The sequence below is a fragment of the Bos taurus genome, chromosome 2 (assembly GCF_002263795.3).
Source record: "Bos taurus isolate L1 Dominette 01449 registration number 42190680 breed Hereford chromosome 2, ARS-UCD2.0, whole genome shotgun sequence".
NCBI classification, from domain to species: Eukaryota; Metazoa; Chordata; class Mammalia; order Artiodactyla; family Bovidae; genus Bos; species Bos taurus.
In genome coordinates, this window is record NC_037329.1 from 124945092 (window position 1) to 124967440 (window position 22349).

General features: G+C 40.2%; 1 protein-coding gene across 15 annotated transcripts in view; it reads right to left on the minus strand.

Moving 5' to 3' along the window:
* The window catches only part of PHACTR4 (phosphatase and actin regulator 4), a 109466-nt gene that overhangs the window by 22153 nt on the left and 64964 nt on the right, over positions 1 to 22349 (minus strand). For 7 of the 15 annotated variants that reach the window (XM_005203140.5, XM_025001368.2, XM_059893336.1 and 4 more), the window contains 5 exons: positions 13847 to 13870; positions 12774 to 12944; positions 11678 to 11758; positions 3273 to 3437; positions 2163 to 2558 (listed from right to left, as the gene is read on the minus strand). In XM_005203140.5, coding sequence (XP_005203197.1) covers positions 2163 to 2558; positions 3273 to 3437; positions 11678 to 11758; positions 12774 to 12944; positions 13847 to 13870 — 837 coding nt within the window. 15 annotated transcript variants of the gene reach the window in all.

Consider the following 22349-nt stretch of genomic DNA (forward strand, 5'->3'; position numbering starts at 1 on the left):
AAAGGAAAGGACTTCTGGTACACACACTGTGATAATGGCATTTGGCATGGGAAAGACGCAAAATGTTCACTGGAGGGGTTACAATTCCCTTCATCAGTTATTGATGGAGGTCCTTCCTTAGTCCCAATACTCCTAATCAGTCCTTAGTCCTAATTCTATCATGCCTGTTAGTAGACACACCAATGTCTAAATACTGATTTCCAAATGTTTGTGTTTCATGGACCAACATTATTAAAAAGACATTCTCAATCAATCTCAGGTTGTTAGTCTTTACATTTTAATTATTTTCAACTAAGGGTTTTTTGGCCATGCTGCATTGCTTTTGAGATCTTAGTTCCCTGACCAGGGATTGAACCCAGGTCCCCAGCAGTGGAAGCATGGAGCCCTAATCACTAGACCACAAGAGAATTCCCTCAACTAAGCCTCGATATTCAGTAAACCACTCATTAGCATAACCCTTTCATGAAAAAAAAAGGTCTTTTAACACCAAAGAATTAAGAAGATCCATAATTTCAGAATAAAGGATAAAGTTTTTTTTTTGGCCGTGCCCTGCAGTCTGTGGGATCTCAGTTCCTTGACCATGAATTGAACCCAGACCATAGCAGTGAAAGCCTGGAATCTTAACCATTAGGCCACCAGGGAACACCCTAAAGGATAGTTCTTTAAATCTATTTAACTTTAATAAAAACTCAGTGAACTATCCTATTTTTCTCCTTCAGCTGAGGACTGCTCATGGACTGCTGTCAATCCCTCAGTAACAGCGCCTATTGCTTTGGGCTGTTCACCTGAGGCCAGGAGCGGCCTCTATAGTTTGGCCCAGGGTACAGTACAGACAGCAGTGGTTCCTGATGTGTGGTTCCCATATACAGAGCATCAGCATCATCTGCGAACTCATCAGAAATGTAAATTCTCGGGCACTACCCCAGACTTACTGAATCAGAAACTCTACGGGCAGAGCCCAGCACTCTGTGTTTTAACAAGCCCTCCAGGTGACCACAATGAGAACCCCTATGTAAACAACAGTTTGAAAACACAAATGTACAGACAGAGGCCTGCACTCTAGAGTTGAAAGGCCTGTATTTGGTTTCTCTCTCTCACTAACTATAACCTTGAGCCAATCACAACTTCTTCACTTTCTTTTTGCCCTAACTATACACTAGATAAAACAGATAAAACTTCATATGGAGGTTTTGAAAACAAGTGTAGGAAAGTTCCTCGATCCTCAGAGATAAGTCAACATGGCACTACCCATCCAAGGCTGTGATAATAGTAATAACCTCCATCCTGTTTTTCTCAAGCTACTCCAACCTGTTATACTCACAATGAATTCTAAGCCTGTTTTTCAGGGTTCTAGTCACTCCACCTAATTTGGTTAATTAGCCATTTAATGAGCACACTTTTTATTTCTTCATTCAATCATTAACAAAAACTTTAAGCAGTACTAAAGCTAATATCATTTTTCTTGAGAAACTACTTTTTTCTTCTCCTCCCTTTCTTGAAAATTCCTCTAAATTTATATAAGGAAAACCAATCTAAATATAATTCCTGTACATATAAAAAACTCACTAAACCAATAAAAAGTTACTATCTTCCCTGCTTTAATTCTTCTACCACTCATTTTATTACGAGTAGCATCCTTAACTCTCCCAAGACAAAACGTGATTTTATCAAGATAGTTTAAGTAGCTTTGCAGTTCCCCATGAACATGCTGTGTTAGATACTGAACCACAAGTTACACAGGCACCTCTACACTCACCACTTTATCTACTGGGTTTATGTTGAAGGAAGGCATGCATTGGCAGTTTAAAGTAGGTTAAAAAAACACAAAAAAACAAACCCTTTCACCATGTAGGTCAAACCCACGTCTGTTCGTATGTCTAGTCCACCAACTATAAACAGCAGTTCAGAAACAATGCTTTAGGAAAAATAAGTATTAATCTCCTAAACCTTGAACCTAATTTCAGTGATATCTGACCCCACTGTTTCCATTCATAGCCATCTGTCTCATTTTCAAGACTTTTTTCTATACTGAGGGCATTCAAAGGGACAAGCTATGGAGAACTCTCTCACAGACCAAATCAATATTGTACCAATTACCCAATAAAACCACCATCTAAAACCAAACCAAACCCCAAACTTTGGAAAGCTAAAGACTTACGTACCAATGACAGGGTTGCTGTTTCTGTGAGTTGGTTTCGGGGGTGGAATAGGGGGCTGCTTGGCAGGGCCTGTGTGAGTAAGGCTCAGGGTAGCAGTGGTGTGAGTGCTGGCAGGAGCAGCGGGCAGAGTCCTGGGTGCTTGGGAAGGGGGCCCAGAAGAATGGACAGTTTTTGCTGGGTTCGTGGCAGCCATGGTAGCAGCAGGTGCTGTGGTGATGGCAGTGGTGGAGGCAGACGAGCTGGGTCTGGCCAAGCTGCCCGAGGAAGTGGCATCCTTTGCTTGCCCTTCATTTGCTTCGTGAGAAGAGGACAAGTGTCTTTTAGGGGGGAGTAAAGGCTGTTTGGGTATACTCTCAGGAACGAACTCTGCTTCAGAATGAGGCTGGCTTCCACTGGAGCCTATGAAATAATAGATGGGATTTAAAAGGAAAGAGAGTCACAAGACAGGCTGAAAAAGGTAACACACCTACCACTTATGGTCAACTCCATCTATTATTTAACGTACAGGTTGGTTTACAGACAAAGTTTCCCAACCTCACACACTTTAGGATATAACACTTTCTCAATCAGTAAGAGAGGCTCGTTATGATAGTGATTTTTCACACAAGAGCCAGGCAACTGGACACAGAGTCCCTTGGGTGAAGGAGGAGGGATGTTTAGCCTGAAAAAATCCCACAGACATCTGATATTTAATAGCCTCTTCCCAGTTGGCTCAGATGGTAAAGAATCTGCCTGCAATACGGGAGACCTGGGTTTGATCTCTGGGTCAGGAAGGTCCTCTGGAGAAGGAAATGGCAACCCACTCCAGTATTCTTGCCTGGAGAAATCCATGGACAGAGGAACCTGGCAGGCTACAGACCATGGGGTCGCAAAGAGTTTGACATGACTGAGCAACTAACACACCTCAGTCCTTGAGAATCACAAATTTAGGTATTTTGTAAATATAAGAATGAGGGGAGAAATTCTATTTCAAGCGGCAACTAGTTGAAGAATTGCTAGAGGGAAACAGAAGTCCCTCTGGATTTTACTTCTCCTCTGGCTCCTGCAATCCCCTGAGATAAATGAGAATGACCAGTCCATGGCTCTTAAACTAAAAAACTCAGAGTTAATTACCTAGTCGCTTCTTCGGCTCCTCTTCTGGAACAGGCTTCCTAAGACTAGCTATTCTTTCCGACTCTTCCTCTACCTGGACTGGACTAGAAGATCTGGTGCTCCCTATGAGGGTGGTGTGGCCGTTCTTCAATGTGGCATGGCTCAACTTCCCTGGATCCTCACCACCTGCAAGGTCCAAAAGAAAGAGCAAACTGGTGGACTGGCGTCATCAGGGAGGGAGAAGAGTCAGCAATTTCTAACCTTTCTTATCCCCTTCATCCAGCCCTCTTTCTGTTTTATCTTATTATTGAGATCTAAATTATTTGGATTTACAGTAGCAATGAAAATAAGTAATTCCTCTCTCCAATAAACATTTGATTGTCTATTATGTGCTTTGCTACATGAATAAGACAGATTCCTTATACATAGGTAATCACTATGTTAAATGTTAAGAGCTATAATGAATAAAGTGCTACGGTAGGAATGAAGACACAATTCTCCTGGGGGTGGCAATGGGGTTAGAAAAGCTTCACAGAAAGTGGTAGCTAAACTGGGTCTTAAAGGGGGAGCAGGAGCCTACCACTCGATGACAAGATAAGGAAAAACACGTAGGAAGAAAGAATAGCATGTATGAAGGTATGAGATTATTTGACATGTTTGGGAACTGACAATTAGTTTGGCCTGGGAAGAGAACAGATGCCCAGAAGAAAGCGTTAATAGGAATGAAAACACAAGCAAGAACAGAGAATGGAAAAGTAAGCAAGAGCCAGGCTATGAAGGGTACCAAACGCCAGGTAAAGGAGTCTGGACTGAATCCTGTAGGTAACAGGAAGCCAAAGAATTCAAGTAGGAGAGAGATAAGATCTGCTCTGTCTTGTAGAAGATTAACTCTGAGAAGGATGAGAAGGATGCATTAGGCAGTGATTGGAACAGGAAAGCTAATAATGAGCAGAAGGCAGGTGAGAAATAGCAGAGGTGCCTGAGGGCATCAGGAGTAGACAGCAAGGGGGAGAACTGATAGATCAAAGGTAAACCTAACACACATGACGGATTCCTATAAGCTAAATGGCAGGATTGATCACCAGGCTGCAGGCTTTGGGATGACCACTCATCGCTATTACACTTGTAGGTTAAGAACTTTTCACGGAACAATTAGACAAATGTTCCCAGTTACTGGTGAGGTTACCTAGACTCCTTTGGAGGAGAGAACTGAAAAACTGAGGTTAGAGTCTGAACTGTCTCACCTCCTAGGGTCATGGAAACTGGAACTAATTACTCTCTAGTTACTCTCTTTGTTTTTCATAGGGAGATACTCCTTGTAGACTCCTGCACCCCAACCCAGCATTTCCTACTAAGAAATTAGATAGTATCATTCTTTACACAGTCTCAATAACAGGTGGAGCTTGGGTTAAAAGTAGTGAAAAAAAAGTCTAAGTCAAATGAGCACTGAATGAAAATGTACTTCTAAAGTGAAAGTATTCTGACAAGCATTTGTATTTTAAATTTTAAAACAGACGGGGCAAGATGACAACAGCTATGCAAATGTAGTAAGTTACTACTCATGTTAATATAGCTCAGCTTTAACAAAAAACAGGGTTTTCTAGAATGTAAAGCAATGAATCACTTCAAAGCCAACAAAGACCCCCACTTTAGAAAAACATGTAGTGAAAGTTTAAGACACATTATTAACTAGTTTCTACTCAGCACATACCAGCAAAAGTGATCAGTCATTTCTCAAGTTACTTAATCAGGATTGTCTACTTTGAAGTAAAATTTCTTCTATTTAATGCAAAGGGTCTGTGCTAAACGCTAATGGAGTAGAATAGAAATATTAATAGAATCTGGCCTGAACATCTATGAGTGCTTTGCAACCCCCAACTCAGAAAGTCCATGATATATTTTATAATACGGTCAAGTCAGAACCATAATCAAGCCAAAAGCCATTTCTGAGTATGAAAAGAATTGCAAGGTTCAAATACTGCTTTTAACCTAAACTGGAGATCCATAAGCAGGCTGTAAGGCCCATCTCAGTTTCTTCTTACAGAGTAAATCTTAGGTCAGTTCTCTGGTTAGCATAGGTGCATCTTGTCCAATGGTTACAATTCCCTTGTCAATTAGACCTTCAAGCTTGCTTCTAGGCTAAAAATAACTTGGACCAAAAGCCAGTAGGAAGCATATAGCAAAATTGACTGATTGAAGGTGTAAAACAAGAAGGAAATAATGTATGGGGTTTGGTGAGTGAGAAAGAAAGGTGAGAGACAAGAGAGGGCATGGGGTAAGGAACAGCTATTATCAAAAAAGCAGCAGCCAAAGGTGCTGTAAAAGAGGCATTATAATTGTAGTTACCCACCTAAATACCTAGAAGATTTTGTGTCCTACTGTAAAAAACAAATAGACTCATGAAAAAACAAGTTATACATGCTCATTACTAACCATGCAGAAAATTTAGAAAAATAGAAAAAATCTTCTATACTCCCATTCTAACATCCAGAAATAACTAATGCTAATGATATTTTAGTATATTTCCTTCAAGTTTGTTTTCTCTGCTTAATTTTTATATAGTTGAGATAATAAATACATAATTTAATTAAAATTTGCAAGTAAGCAACACAATCACATGGTCCAAAGCCTAGAGTATAATATTCCATTGGTTTGGTTCCTTTCTCCCACCAACCAAAGAATATATTTTTAAAACTTTGCTTTCAGATTTGTCTTACGCAAAGTAGCTCTAATGAAGAGAAATGAAATGCAACCAGTGTATTACAGTCTTACTTTTCTGATAAGCTGCTTCATATAAGTCACATTGGAGAAAGTTCTGACATTATTAAGCCAGCAGTGAGTGTTGAAATACCAAAGCATGATCTTCATGACAGACTAACAAGAAAGATTAGGGTAGCAATATGGGCGTGGAGATGTAGTTGATAAAAAAAGAAAAGAAAATGACACAGTTCTACAGCTAGCACAAAGCTGAGGATGTACAAAGAGAAAGAGAATGTTGGCCCCAAGGATCCTTCACCAACCACTAAATGGCAATTTCAGAGTTAAAGACCATAGCCAGATAAGGAAGGCACTTTGGAGGGAAGGTTGAAGGAAGTTTTTTTATTCCCCTCAGTAAGAAAATGGACTTTAATATAGAAAATAAGGAGGTAATTATTAGAAGAAATAAAATCATTTTGTTTACCCCTTAAGTTGAGATTCTTAAAAAAAAAAAATCAATTACCCTCACTTTTTATGTTTTATTTAATATTTTTTCTTCATTAGATGTTTTCATTCCCACAAAAAATATATGCCCACTTATATGCAATAAAGGGGTGGGGAGTGGGAGGCACAAACTGTGGGGTATAAGATAGGCTCAAAGGTGTACTGTACAACAAGGGGAAAACAGCCAATATTTTGTAATAACTCTACATGGAAAGTAACCTTGAAGATTATATTCAAAAGGCTTTCTTTAAATAAATAAAATACAGATGGTATGGCATTGAATTTTATAGAAATATCTTAATCATTATTTAGTATTTTTCATTATCAAGTTTAACACCAGTAGAAAATGGTACAAATAGAAATGTAAATTTCAAAAACATATTACCAGGAAAACACCTGAGCGAGCATCATGGACATTAAGAAATATTATAAAATGTTTCTCCTTCCCCCACAAAGCAATCACTCTTCTAACTCTTATGATAATCCTTTCTTTGTGTTTTTATTATAGTTTAATCACACAATCATATATTTCCAAACACTGTTGTTTCTTTATACTTATAGAAATAATACAATATATATTCTTTCATGACTGACTTCAATGGCTCAGTATTACTGATGAAATTCACATTAAAGGAAGTAGGTATAGTTTGTATTGCCATATAATATTTCATTTTATCAATGTATATCCCAAGTTACTTATATATTTTACTACTGAGGACATTTGGGTTGTTTCTAGTTTTGCTCTGTTAATAAACATTGCAGCTATGAGCATATTTATATATATTTCCTGATACACATGTATACATGTGTTTTTGTTCCGTATATACCAAAGACTGTACATAGGTTTACAGTCTTTGTAAACTGCCCACATTTAGTGCAGGCGGCTGCAACCGGCACCCTTAGCACGGCCGAGAGGAGCTACCCCACATCTGCGGTCAGGGGCAGAAGCCGGGAGGACCCCATGCGGGAGAGGAGGCAGCCAAGAGGAGCTACCCCACGTCCGAGGTCAGGGGCGGCAGCCGGGAGGAGCTACCCCACGTCTGAGCAGCCGAGAGGAGCTACCCCACCTCCGAGGCCAGGGGCGGCGGCCGAGAGGAGCAACCCCACCTCCAAAGAGCGGTGGCTGCCCAGGAGGGCCTAGAGGAGCTATTCCACGTTCAAGGTCAGAAGGGGCCGCCGTGAAGAGATACCCCACGTCCAAGGTAAGAGAAACCCAAGTAAGACGGTAGGTGTTGCAAGAGGGTATCAGAGGGCAGACACACTGAAACCATACTCACAAAAAACTAGTCAATCTAATCACACTAGGACCACAGCCTTGTCTAACTCAATGAAACTAAGCCATGCCTGTGGGACCACCCAAGACAGGTGGGTCATGGTGGAGAGGTCTGACAGAATGTGGTCCACTGGAGAAGGGAATGGCAAACCACTTCAGTATTCTTGCCTTGAGAACCCCATGAACAGTATGAAAAGGCAAAATGATAGGATACTGAAAGAGGAACTCCCCAGGTCAGTAGGTGCCCAATATGCTACTGGAGATCAGTGGAGAAATAACTCCAGAAAGAATGAAGGGATGGAGCCAAAGCAAAAAGAATACCCAGTTGTGGATGTGACTGGTGATAGAAGCAAGGTCCGATGCTGTAAAGAGCAATATTGCATAGGAACCTGGAATGTCAGGTCCATGAATCAAAGCAAATTGGAAGTGGTCAAACAAGAGATGGCAAGAGTGAATGTCGACATTCTGCTGCCGTTGCTGCTGCTAAGTCGCTTCAGTCGTGTCTGACTCTGTGCGACCCCAGAGACAGGCTTCCCCATCCCTGGGATTCTCCAGGCAAGAACACTGGAGTGGGTTGCCATTTCCTTCTCCAATGCATGAAAGTGAAAAGTGAAAGTGAAGTCGCTCAGTCGCGTCCCACTCTAGTGACCCCATGTACTGCAGCCCACCAGGCTCCTCCGTCCATGGGATTTTCCAGGCAAAAGGACTGGAGTGGGGTGCCATTGCCTTCTCCAGTCAACATTCTAGGAATCAGCAAACTAAAATGGACTGGAATGGGTGAATTTAACTCAGATGACCATTATATCTACTACTGTGGGCAGGAATCCCTCAGAAGAAATGGAGTGGCCATCATGGTCAACAAAAGAGTTTGAAATGCAGTACTTGGATGTAATCTCAAAAACAACAGAATGATATCTGTTCGTTTCCAAGGCAAACCATTTAATATCACAGTAATCCAAGTCTATGCCCCAACCAGTAACGCTGAAGAAGCTGAAGTTGAACAGTTCTATGAAGACCTACAAGACCTTTTAGAACTAACACCCACAAAAGATGTCCTTTTCATTATAGGGGACTGGAATGCAAAAGTAGGAAGTCAAGAAACACCGTGAGTAACAGGCAAATTTGGCCTTGGAATACGGAATGAAGCAGGGCAAAGACTAATAGAGTTTTGCCAAGAAAATGCACTGGTCATAGCAAACACCCTCTTCCAACAACACAAGAGAAGACTCTACACATGGACATCACCAGATAGTCAACATCGAAATCAGACTGATTATATTCTTTGCAGCCAAAGATGGAGAAGCTCTATACAATCAACAAAAACAAGACCAGGAGCTGACTGTGGCTCAGATCATGAACTCCTTACTGCCAAATTTAGACTTAAATTGAAGAAAGTAGGGAAAACCACTAGACCATTCAGGTATGACCTAAATCAAATCCCTTATGATTATACAGTGGAAGTGAGAAATAGATTTAAGGGACTAGATCTGATAGAGTGCCTGATGAACTATGGACTGAGGTTTGTGACATTGTACAGGAGACAGGGATGAAGACCATCCCCATGGAAAAAAAATGCAAAAAAGCAAAATGGCTGTCTAGGGAGGCCTTACCAATAGCTGTGAAAAGAAGAGAAGCGAAAAGCAAAGGAGAAAAGGAAAGATATAAGCATCTGAATACAGAGTTCCAAAGAATAACAAGAAGAGAACAGAAAGCCTTCCTCAGCGATCAATGCAAAGAAAGAGAAGAAAATAACAGAATGGGAAAGACTAGAGATCTCTTCAAGAAAATTAGAGATACCAAGGGGACATTTCATGCAAAGATGGGCTCAATAAAGGATAGAAATGGTATGGACCTAACAGAAGCAGAAGATATTAAGAAGAGATGGCAGGAATACACAGAAGAACTGTAAAAAAAGATCTTCACAACCCAGATAATCACGATGGTGTGATCACTGACCTAGAGCCAGACATCCTGGAATGTGAAGTCAAGTGGGCCTTAGAAAGCATCACTACAAACAAAGCTGGTGGAGGTGATGGAATTCCAGTTGAGCTATTCCAAATTCTGTAAGATGATGCTGTGAAAGTGCTGCACTCAATATGCCAGCACATTTGGAAAACTCAGCAGTGGCCACAGGACTGGAAAAGGTCAGTTTTCATTCCAATCCCAAAGAAAGGCAATGCCAAAGAATGCTCAAACTGCTGCACAATTGCACTCATCTCACACGCTAGTAAAGTAATGCTCAAAATTCTCCAAGCCAGGCTTTAGCAATACGTGAACCATGAACTTCTAGTTGTACAAGCTGGTTTTAGAAAAGGCAGAGGAACCAGAGATCAAATTGCCAACAATCGCTGGATCATTGAAAAAGCAAGAGAATTCCAGAAGAACATCTATTTCTGCTTTATTGACTGTGCCAAAGCCTTTGACTGTGTGGATCACAATAAACTGTGGAAAATTCTGAAAGACATGGGAATACCAGACCACCTGACCTGCCTCTTGAGAAATTTATATGCAGGTCAGGAAGCAACAGTTAGAACTGGACATGGAACAACAGACTGGTTCCAAATAGGAAAAGGAGTATGACAGGGCTGTATATTGTCACCCTGCTTATTTAACTTATATGCAGAGTACATTATGAGAAATGCTGGGCTGGAAGAAGCACAAGCTGGAATCAAGATTGCCGGGAGAAATATCAGTAACCTCAGATATGCAGATGACACCACCCTTATGGCAGAAAGTAAAGAGGAACTAAAAAGCCTCTTGATGAAGGTGAAAGAGGAGTGAAAAAGTTGGCTTAAAACTCAACATTCAGAAAACTAAGATCATGGCTTCTGGTCCCATCACTTCATGGCAAATAGATGGGGAAACAGTAGAAACACAGTCAGACTTTATTTTTGGGGGCTCCAAAATCACTGCAGATGGTGACTGTAGCCATGAAATTAAAAGATGCTTACTCCTTGGAAGGAAAGTTATGACCAACCTAGACAGTATATTGAAAAACAGAGACATTACTTTGCCAACAAAGGTCCGTCTAGTCAAGGCTATGGTTTTTCCAGTGGTCGTGTATGGATGTGAGAGTTGGACTGTGAAGAAAGCTGAGCGCCGAAGAATTGATGCTTTTGAACTGTGGTGTTGGAGAAGACTCTTGAGAGTCCCTTGGACTACAAGGAGATCCAACTAGTCCATTCTGAAGGAAATCTGCCCTGGGATTTCTTTGGAAGGAATGATGCTAAAGCTGAAACTCTAGTACTTTGGCCACCTCATGTGAAGAGTTGACTCACTGGAAGACTCTGATGCTGGGAGGGATTGGGGGCAGGAGGAGAAGGGGACGACAGAGGATGAGATGGCTGGATGGCATCACTGACTCGTTGGACGTGAGTCTGAGTGAACTCTGGGAGTTGGTGATGGACAGGGAGGCCTGGCGTGCTGCAGTTCATGGGGTCACAAAGAGTCGGACACAACTGAGCGACTGAACTGAACTGAACTGAGCTTTTGTAAATTAGGTTAAACTATTTTTCAATGTGATTATTCCACTTTAACGCTTATAACAATAGTTGTATGTAAATTCCACTTATTTCATACCCTCATCAGTTCTTGTTCTTGGTCATTTGGTTAATTTTAGGTTTTCTAGTTTATGCGTAGAGCTTTTATTTTGGTTTTAATTTGCATCTCTTAATTATTAATGAAGTAAGAAACCCACCTTTTTCTGTTTATTGTGCATCTGTATGTACTCTTCAGTGAACTGTCTGTTCAGTGCTTTTGCCGACTTTCCTACTGATTGCCTTTTCTTTTTTAATCAAAGTTTTAAAAATATATATTCTAGATGATGAAAGTTTTTTAAAGTCCTCTCCCCTCTCAACAACAGCAATAATAAAGAAAATTCAAATACCTAGTCAGAACCAAAGACCAAGTGTACAGAGACAGGCATATGCTATTTGAGTGTATGCATACTCACCCTGCTCAGAGTCTTCCAACAGAAGCCCTCTTTTAACCAGCTCTTCTCTCGGTTTTCGCATAGATATTTTTCTCTCTAAAACTAATATTAAATTAGAAAACAATACTCAGAAATGTGCAGACAAAAGTCAACACCTTAGGTAAAAGAATAAAGTGGTTCAATTTTCTATTCTTAGGAAAGAAAAGAATACAAAACCAACCTTCAAATTTTAAAACTTAATTTCTCTGGCATCCTGTGCTATTGGCAAAGTATCATTTCCAAAAGGAACTACACAAGTTCAGCTTTATTGCCCCCCCTTTTTTTTTCGCCACGCTATCAGGCTTATAGAACCTTAGTTTCCTGACCAAGGATTGAACTCTGGCCTTTGGTAGTGAGGGGGAGGAATCCTAACCACTGGACTGCCAGGGAATTCCTTCCTTTTTTTAGAATTATTTATTTGGCTACGACAGGGCTTAGTTGCTCTGTGGCAAGTGGGATCTTAATTCCCCAACCAGGGATGGAACCCAAGTCCTCTGCATTCCAAAGTCCCTCCTTCCTTTTCTATGGAAATTTCAATAATGAGATACTTATGGACGAACTTTTTCTGGGAGGAAGTAGCCAAAATAGGAAAAAAGCAGCATCTTAGGGCTTCCCTGGTAGTCCAGTGGTTAAGAATCTGTCTGCCAATGCAGGAAACATGGGTTTGATTCTGGGTCTGGGAAGATCCCACACGCCACAAGGCAACCAACTGCGTGTGCCGCCGCTACTGAGACCCGGCTCCGGAGCCTACGCTCCCCAACAGGAGAAGCCGCTGCAGCGAGAAGCCTGCGCACCACAGCTGGAGAAAGCCAACAAACAGTGATGAAGACCCAGTGCGGCTAGAAAGAGAGAGCATCTTAGACCTGCTGTAGTTCAGGAGCTCCATTCACCACTCAACTGATAAACATTAATTCCATCAAAATACTTAGTGAGTGACCACTTGTTTTTTAATTCTAAAAGATTCAATTTCCTCTTCAAATAGCGGGTTATAGAAAATTGGGAAGAGAATGAAAAAGTTAGGTACTTCCAATGGGGAACTCTTTGACTCAGAACATATACATCAATTTTAACATCTCACCTTCTGATGTCTCTTTGAATTTATCACTTTTTTTTTTCCGCCATTTCCAGGGCTTGAAGATCTTGCCAAAGCCTGAGAACTTGCTCTTCCTTTTGGTAGGAGGCGTTATGTCTCCTGCTTCCACACAGTCCATGACCATGCCTAGGTCTGCAGTGGGCTGACCTATTTCTTCTGTTGCATGAGAGGGAGAGAGGGAAGAGAACAGCCAATTTATTATTTCAACATAATCTTGAAAATGTCCCTTCCCCTCTCTTCCTGTGGTAGTTGGAAAGGATCAGAGCAATGATGAATAATCATGCAGACAGACTCCATGGACACCAGACATCAAAATCCAGAACAGATAAATTACTAAGGGGAAAAAGAACCCAATGGAGCTGACACATCATTTTAGGACAAAAATTCAATGAGATGATCATAATCAGCTCAAATCTCTTAAAGGCACATGCACACACAAATGTGAATCTCTTCCCAATATGCATGAGATCTTGCCTCAACGTAGGCTTCTTGGCATGGGGGAAGGCCAGTTAACAATACTATCTCTTTTGTCACTGAAGCAGAGAATTCCATCGGTGAGTGAGTCACTTTCTCTGTTAAACACTGCCCTCTCCCTGCTCTCCTTTCTCAGGACATAAACAGTCAGGGAGGGGATAACAATTTCTTGTGTATGTTATCAGATTATTTTCTCCCTTTGCAAAAAAGACCTTAGGTCATTTGGGAGTACTGGAAGGGACTTGGGGGATGGGACAGGGGTGTTAGAGATGCTTCAAAACAAAGGAAAAATTTAAAGTAGAATGAGAGTTCAGTTTGCTTATCACAAGATTGCTTTAGGGACAAAACTGATTCTAAAGATTTGACAAGAAACATAACTGACATGATAAATGTGCAGGACTGAAATGAAAGGCCATGAGTCCCTCATAATGACCACACATGCAGGGTTTAGTGAGTGAGCTTTAGTGGCACAGAAAGAAGCAGCCAAGACTGGGCCAAGAATAATAATAATAATAAAAAGCAGGAAGGCAACAACAAAAAAAAAAGCAGGAAGGCAACACAATACAACTTTGCACTCCACCTACTGTCCCAGGGCTCTTTGGAGAAGTCTAGAGGAGAAGAAAAAAAAAGAGTCATGTGGAATAACAATCCTGGAATTCAAGTGGGGCCTTTACTTTGTAGAAATACATCAAGGGCCACATACTATATAGTCACGTGTAATAAGTTAACATATTTATTGTAAATAACTTCACATTTGAAGCAAATAATGCATTTGGAGGTGGGGAGAAACAAAGGAGCATAATATAGGCACTAGAAAAACCTCTTAATAGATATTTTTTCACAAGAGAAAACACACAGTCAACAAGCATTATTTTTTTTTTTAAGAAACACATGCCCAATTCAATCTTTTTTCAGTTGGTAGGTGATGAGTCTAGGGAAGTCTATTGGTAAAGATCAGATTTACACAATCGTAATTAGAATGATTGCAGCGATGGCTGCTGATACATTATTTTGCCTAAAATGACAAGGGCAAAACAGGGGCCTGGTTTCTGAAGTGCAAGAGATGAAAAGGACACCACTGATGTCTTTACTTGAGGGCATCTTGGGTCTCGACTATTCTAATTCTTTACATGAAATGCAATAGAATATAACACTGGATCATATTTTTTCAAGGTTGGTTGCTCCTGTCCTGGGACAGACCACCAAGAGTAGCACTAGTGGGAACACGTGGTACTGCTTTTAAGAGTGAATGCTTTAACTAAGACAGTATTCTACCAATTATGGAATGTCAGTGAGACCTGAAGACACTGAAGAGCACTCATTATATAATATTTAACATATGTTCATGATAACACTTTCAGGAATGAAGCTAAGTAACATAAGCTGTTCTTTCTCAAATATTAGCCTTCCTTACTGAGGCAGGGATAGACTGAAACTTTAAATCTCTTGCTAACCCACCCAATGACTGAACTTCACTCAGTTCCAAAAGACACATAGGAAAATGCCTGTTTGGTTAAAAGTAATAGAGAAGATAATATAAAAAACCAAAAACCAAGCCAAGACAAACAAAAAACCCTCACACTAACAATGCGAAAGTAAAAATTCTAAGTGCTATGTGATGCTTTTACAAAGAAAAATAGGCAAAAAACTTTATAGAAATCTTAGGCAGTAACAAAATCACAGAAAGTTGTTGTCTGTAAAGTCTAAAAATGAAAATACATCCAATCTAGCCTGCTTCCACTATCTTTTTGATACCTAACCACATTCTTGGCAAATAGATGGGGAAAAATGGAAACTGCAGATTTTATTTTCTTGGGTTCCAAAATCACTGCAGATGGTGACTGCAATCATGAAATGAAAAGATGCTTACTCCTTGGAAGAAAGGCTATGACAAACCTTAATAGCATATTAAAAAGCAGAGACATCACTTTGCGACAAAGGTCAGTATAGTCAAAGCTATGGTTTTTCCAGTAGTCATAATATGGGTGTGAGAGTTGGACCATAAAGAAGGCTGAGCATCAAAGAATTGATGCTTTTGAACTGTGGTGTTGGAGAACACTCTTGAGAGTCCCTTGGACAGCAAGGAGATCCAACCAGTCCATCCTAAAGGAAATCAACCCTGAATATTATTGGAAGGACTGATGCTGAAGCTCCAATACTTTGAACACCTGATGCGAAGAGTCAGTGCATTGGAAAAGATCCTGATGCTGGGAAAGATTGTACATGGGAAGAGAAGGAGGTGACAGAGGATGAGATGGTGGGATGGCATCACTGACTCAACGGCCATGAGTTTGAGCAAACTCTAGGAGATAAAGGAAGACAGGGAAGCCTGGCGTGCTGCAGTCCACGGGGTCACAAAGAGTCGGACACAACAACTGGGCAAGAAATCGCCTTCTAAAGTAGGACTTAGTTTATCTGTTTTGCTGCTGCTGCTACTGCTAAGTCGCTTCAGTCATGTCCAACTCTACTGTGACCCCATAGATGGCAGCCCACCAGGCTCCCCCGTCCCTGGGATTCTCCAGGCAAGAACACTGTTGTGGGTTGCCATTTCCTTCTCCAATGCATGAAAGTGAAAAGTGAAAGGGAAATCGCTCGGTCGTGTCCGACTCTTTGCGACCCCACAGACTGCAGCCCAGCAGGCTCCTCCGTCCGTGGGATTCTCCAGGTAAGAGTACTGGAGTGGGGTGCCACTGCCCTCTCTGTTATGTGTTTTAGTTCTTCATTATATTGAACAACATGTATCCCCTTTTTCTTATACATTCAAAACAACAAAATCATGATATCCAATCAAACATATTTATGCCTGCTAGCGTATGAGCTCAAAATAAATTCCGTTTATATTAAGTCACAGTGTATCTGGAAAATACCAACAGCTTATGATAAAAAGGAATGCATCTGCCATCCAGTCAATGAATACAAAAAGCAAAGACAGCAGTTTTTTTCTTTGATGCTTTATGCAAATGTGCTTAATCTTCACATCCATAAAACTTTTAGAAGTGGGTATGCCTCTTGCATCATGAAGTGAGGCTCAGCCACACCCAGTCCTAACCCAGTTGTTATTATCCCCAATTTATTCATATTCTCACATTCTCCTTTCCGTATTTTCATATTCTCCCTTCTCTCCTCCTCACTTTCATGACAAACAGAACATTATTTCCGTGACTCCCAAAGCTGTTCAAATACTTGGAATCAGTTCAGTTGCCTTTTCAAAACATAGAATCTGCAGGAGGTGGGCCCTAGAAATCTGTTTTCAAAAAATTCCCCAGGTGATTCTTATGGTCAGTCAGGTTGCTAAATTCAAATCCAGATACTATCTGGAAAGCTTTTGCATGTTAAGAGACAGAGGCAGACACTATTTGCACGTAACCTAATTCTTTGTTGAAGAAAAATAAACCAGAAAATCATGGCACCATTCCAGAGTTTCCGACTCAGGTAAATTATTCCTACAGAAGAATTGGGAGGATCTTCCCTGTGAGTTTCCTAGACTCAGACAGAATTTAAATTATAAATAAATAAAAAGTTTACATTAATTTTTTCCCTAGATTTTAAAGAGAATTAGTCATTTATTATTAATTTTTTTAGCGTCTAGCCACTTACTATTGTTTTTTTTCCTTTTTCTTCTCTAGATTTATAACATACTATGTTCCACGTGTACTTGGGAATATAGTGTATTAGTGTATCAGTGAGTGAGTGTAGTGGTCTATATAAGCCAGTTATGTCAGGTTGGTCTATCATGTTATACAAATCATTAATAAGTATTCCTTTTGATACGTTGTCAGCTTGTTCTATCAGTTACTGAGAGAGGCATGTTGTTATTTCTACCTATGAAAGTGGATCTGTCTCTTTACTTCTATTAATTCTTGCTTTATATACTTTAAAGCTGTATCTTGCTGTTGAATTGACCCTTTTATCATTATGAAATTCTCTACACTGCTCTAATAACATCCTTGCTTTGTTTTTCTCTCTAGTTTGAAACTACTGTCTTATAGAATGCTTTTCCACACAGCTGGAGGTTAGAGGTCTACCATTTTGCTGTTTATTTTCCATTTGCCTCATTTGTTCTGTGCATCCTTGACTTGCAGTCTACATTTAAGTTAGTACTTTCACAACATATAAAACAATGCAAGAACTTTACATTTCAACTCCATTATTCGTGTTGTCATATTTTACTTATACATACATATAACAATAAACCACAGAACACATTACTGTGGTTTTAACAAATACTATTCTTTTGTATTTCCTGCATACTTGCTTTCAGATATTCTTCATTTCTTCCTGCAATTCTCCACTTCCAAGTAGAATAATTTTATTCTATTTATTTTGAAGGATATTTTCACTGGGTATAGTAGTTTCAGTTGGGGATTCAGTTTTTACATTTATTTCAAGACTTTATACATATAATTTCATTGGTTTTCTCTCCCCCCTCCCCCCCCCCACCATTGGACTACTTTTTGTTGTATGTTTCATTCTTTGGATACTTTCTATCAAAATGTATAAAGGGTACAAATAGTAAAGCTAGGTATCTTATTAGAGCTTCCTTATAAACTAATTTGAGCTTCCCAGGTGGCTCAGTGGTAAAGAATCCGCCTGCTAATGCAGGAGATGCAGAAGACTTTGGTTCGATCCTTGGGTTGGGAAGATCCCCTGGAGGAGAAAATGGCAGCCCACTCCAGTATTGCTGCTGGGATAATCTCATAGACAGAGGAGGCTGGTGGACTACGGTCCATGGGGTTGCAAGGAATCAGACACAACTGAGAGATTTAGCACATAAACTAATTTGCCACCCACTTACAATGACTTCAAATTTCAGCAGGTACTTTATCAGTCCTTTGTTCATTTCTGTTAGAAGTCATTACTTTGGCAGCATTATTCACAATAGCCAGGACATGGAAGCAACCTAGATGTCCCTCAACAGATGTATGGATAAAGAAAAACAAGAATGGATAAAGAAAAACAAATATCGTATATTAATGTGTATATATAGAATCTAGAAAAATGGTACTGATGTACTATCTGCAGAGAAGGAATTAAGATATACACATAGAGAACAGATTTGTGGACAGAGAAGAAGGTGGGACGAACTGAGAAGGTCACATTGACACATATAAGACTCCTGAGAGTCCCTTGGACTGCAAGGGGATCCAACCAGTCCATTCTGAAGGAGATCAGCCCTGGGATTTCTTTGGAAGGAATGATGCTAAAGCTGAAACTCCAGTACTTTGGCCACCTCATGGGAAGAGTTGACTCATTGGAAAAGACTCTGATGCTGGGAGGGATTGGGTCAAGAAGAGAAGGGGACGACAAAAGATGAGATGGCTGGATGGCATCACTGACTCGATGGACATGAGTCTGAGTGAATTCCAGGAGTTGGTGATGGACAGGGAGGCCTGGCGTGCTTCGATTCATGGACTCGCAAAGAGTCGGACACGACTGAGCGACTGATCTGATCTGATGTAAAACAGATGGCTGGGGAAAGTTGCTATATAACCCAGGGAAACCAGCCTGGTGCTCTGTGATGACCTAGAGGGGTGGGATGGTTGGAAGAGAGGGAGGTTCAAGAGGGAGGGAATATACATATAACTGATTTGCATTCGTTTTATGGCAAAAACCAACACAACATTGTAAAGCAATTTTCCTCCAATTAAAAAATAAATTAAAAAAAAATAAATTTAAAAAATGAACTTATTCCTTCATACTTAAATTGGATACAGCAATCAATTTTTATGATTTAGATCATTATTGTACACTATTTTTACACTGGATTATAGATTTTTCTTTCTTATTTATGAATCATATCCTGTATTTGGAGTCTTTCTTCACTGACGTTGTGCATCTTATTTCTTTACATCTTGTTTCAGGACTTTCCTGGCAATCCAGTAGTTAAGACTCTGTGCTTCCAGGGAAGGGGCCATGGTTAGGCAATGGCACCCCACTCCAGTACTTTTGCCTAGAAAATCCCATGGATGGAGGAGCCTGGTAGGCTGCAGTCCATAGGGTCGCTAGAGTCGGACATGACTGAGCGACTTCACTTTCACTTTTCACTTTCATGCACTGGAGAAGGAAATGGCAAGCCACTCCAGTGTTCTTGCCTGGAGAATCCCAGGGACGGGGAAGCCTGGTGGGCTGCTGTTTATGGGGTCGCACAGAGTCGGACACGACTGAAGCGACTTAGCAGCAGCAGCAGCAGGGGAACTAAGATCCCATGTGCCACTGTGGCACAGCTGAAAAAAAAAGATTCTGCTTCAAGTTGAAACAGATTCTTCATGTTGTTGATAAGACACGTGGGAGAGAGAACTCTGAAGTCACACTCTTAGGCATTTCTAGAGGAGACTAGTTTGAGAGTGCTCTAGAAACTCAACTTTTAGCCATTATTCAAAAGTAACACCTATAACTGATTAAAATGAAGTGTTGATAAAGTTATTCCCATGTACTCTTTGCTTAGGTGCCTGCTGAAAGAAATAAATTCTGAATCAAGGGAGTGTTCTCATGCATGAAAGATTTCAGAAAAAGAAGAAAGAGAAGCAGATTAATCATTCTTAATGAAAAGGGAAAGGGGTAAATCATCTCTTTTACCCCAGAATCAACTACTGACAACAGAGGGAATTCACAAAAACTTGATTCCATCAAATGTCCTACATATGAAGAGTAGGATCTTTAAGTAATTAAATGGTAGTAAGAGGTAGCCCAGAGAAGGCAATGTCACCCCCACTCCAGTACTCTTGCCTGGAAAATTCCATGGATGGAGGAGCCTGGTGGGCTGCAGTCCATGGGGTTGCTAAAAGTTGGACACAACTGAGCGACTTCACTTGCATGCATTGGAGAAGGAAATGACAACCCATTCCAGTGTTCTTGCCTTGAGAATTCCAGGGACGGGGAAGCCTGGTGGGCTGCCATCTATGGGGTCGCACAGAGTTGGACACGACTGAAGCGACTTAGCAGCAGCAGCAGCAGCAAGAAGTAGCCAGTCAAGCCTTCCCTACTTACATTCAAGAATATTTCCAAGAAGGGAAAGTAGCTGACTGAAAGTAGACTTATAATAACATTCTTTGGAAAGACCTACTCAGCCATCTGCCTAAATCCAACTTTGAAGAGTATGAAACAGGTATTAGCCTCCCATTATCAAACTCCATTTGGGCATATATTCTTCTTTAAAAAAAAACCCAAAACTAACAAAGTTTTATTTAGAACTAGGGGGGCAAGGATCAAAAAGCTTAAGTTCTCATTAACATTCACACAAAAATCTAGTAGACTCAGCTTTGGAAGATGGAAGCTGCCTAAAGATATTATTTCTGACAGTCTTATTTAGAGTGGTATATAATTGTGAATATCTTAATGTATAACAATGGGTATATAAATAAACTGAAAATTTTATATAAAACAATATATAATTATTAAAACTAGGTTTCTAGAGTAATAATTCAAGGTTAAAAACAGGGTATATATTTATTTACATTTACATTATTTACACATTACATTATCTAAACTATACTACACATTAAAAAGGAGAATGGAAGGAACTAGTCTAAAATGTAAACATAATTTGATGGTAGGATTATGGGATATTTGCTTTTCTCCTTTCTAGCTTCTTATATTTTGTGTGTGTGTGTTTTTCCTTTACAATGAACATGGATGGCTTTTATAATTGGAACAAAAACAAATTCACTTTGAAAGTGGGAGCCCATAACAGTTAATAAAGTCCAGCATATACATAAATACACAATGGAAAACAACTCTTCCTAAACATTAGGTTCCTATAAAAATGAATTATTTCCCACATAAAAATCACAGTCCGAAGTATTAACCAAATTAAACCATTCAAGGCCATTTTCTTTGGTATCTGGAATAGTGATACATGAAGCTAGAGAACAAAGTTAATGGTAATCTAAATTCACCAGGTGTAAGCTTTTCAGCTGTGGAATGAAGGGTTTTAAAGTATGCACAAATCCTTGATAGGGGTGGCTGATTAGATGTAATTGAAGCCACTAATCTCTGTAGCATTCTTGAATCCATTAAAACTGTTCAGGTTTCTTACTATGAATTTTTGTCTGACATGAAGAAAATTCAATTGCACCACTTAGAAAACTGCAATAGAAAGAAAGAAAAACTGATGGATGAATAAATGATACAACAAAAACTATAGTTCAGATGTCTAGAAACCACTTTTTAAAATTTTAATGATACAATTACACCTCAAATATTGTTTCTGTACTCCTAAATAAAGGACTTAGAGCATGAGTTTGAAACCACTCATAAGCAAATTTGCACATCAACCAAACATTTGTCCTCAACAACTCTGATTTTACGACCATCTCCCTCCTATTGTCAATTTCACAGAAGAAATACAGGAGTCACATTTGGGTATCTCATTGTTTAAATTAATTACGGAACTTAAAATGTATTTATGGTCCCATTCTGTTTTCCATGAGAGCCAAAAGAAGGTGGTTTCCCTCCTTATTTCCCTTTGTTTGCCAGAAAACAGGGTGTAGAACGCTGCTTACAGTTTTATGGTGTGTGTTCCAAAGAAGTCACGTAACTGCAGGCCACTAGGAAAGCTGTGGAGGTCCTGGTGCTTTCTGGAGGGGGTGGAGGTTAGGAGTGCAAGATACCCAACTAAATTACAGTCTGGAGTTTGAAGCTTCAGTAGTATCTTGAAACTGTGCCCCCGTGTTTAAACTACTTACTTCCTCCTTCAAGTTGTAGTACCTCACATTTCATCGACTTCTTTTTGTAAATTTAACTAATTAAATATTGCATTATTTTTGGCTGTGCTGGGTCTTTGTTGCTGCGTGCTGGCTTTCTCTAGGTGCGGTCAGTGGCGGCTACTCTCTAGCTGCTGTACACCATGGGCTTCTCACTGCAGCGGCTTCTCCTGTTGTGGAGCACAGGCTCTAGGCGCATGGGCTTCAGGAGTCGTAGCCAACGGGCTCAGTAGTTGAGGCTCACGGGCCCTAGAGTGCGCAGGCTTCAGTACTTGCGGTGCACAGGCCTCCTCTCGGATCAGGGATTGAATCTGTGTCCCCTACACTGCAAAGCGGATTCTTAACCACTGGGCCACGAGGGACGTCCTAGACTTATTTCTTATGT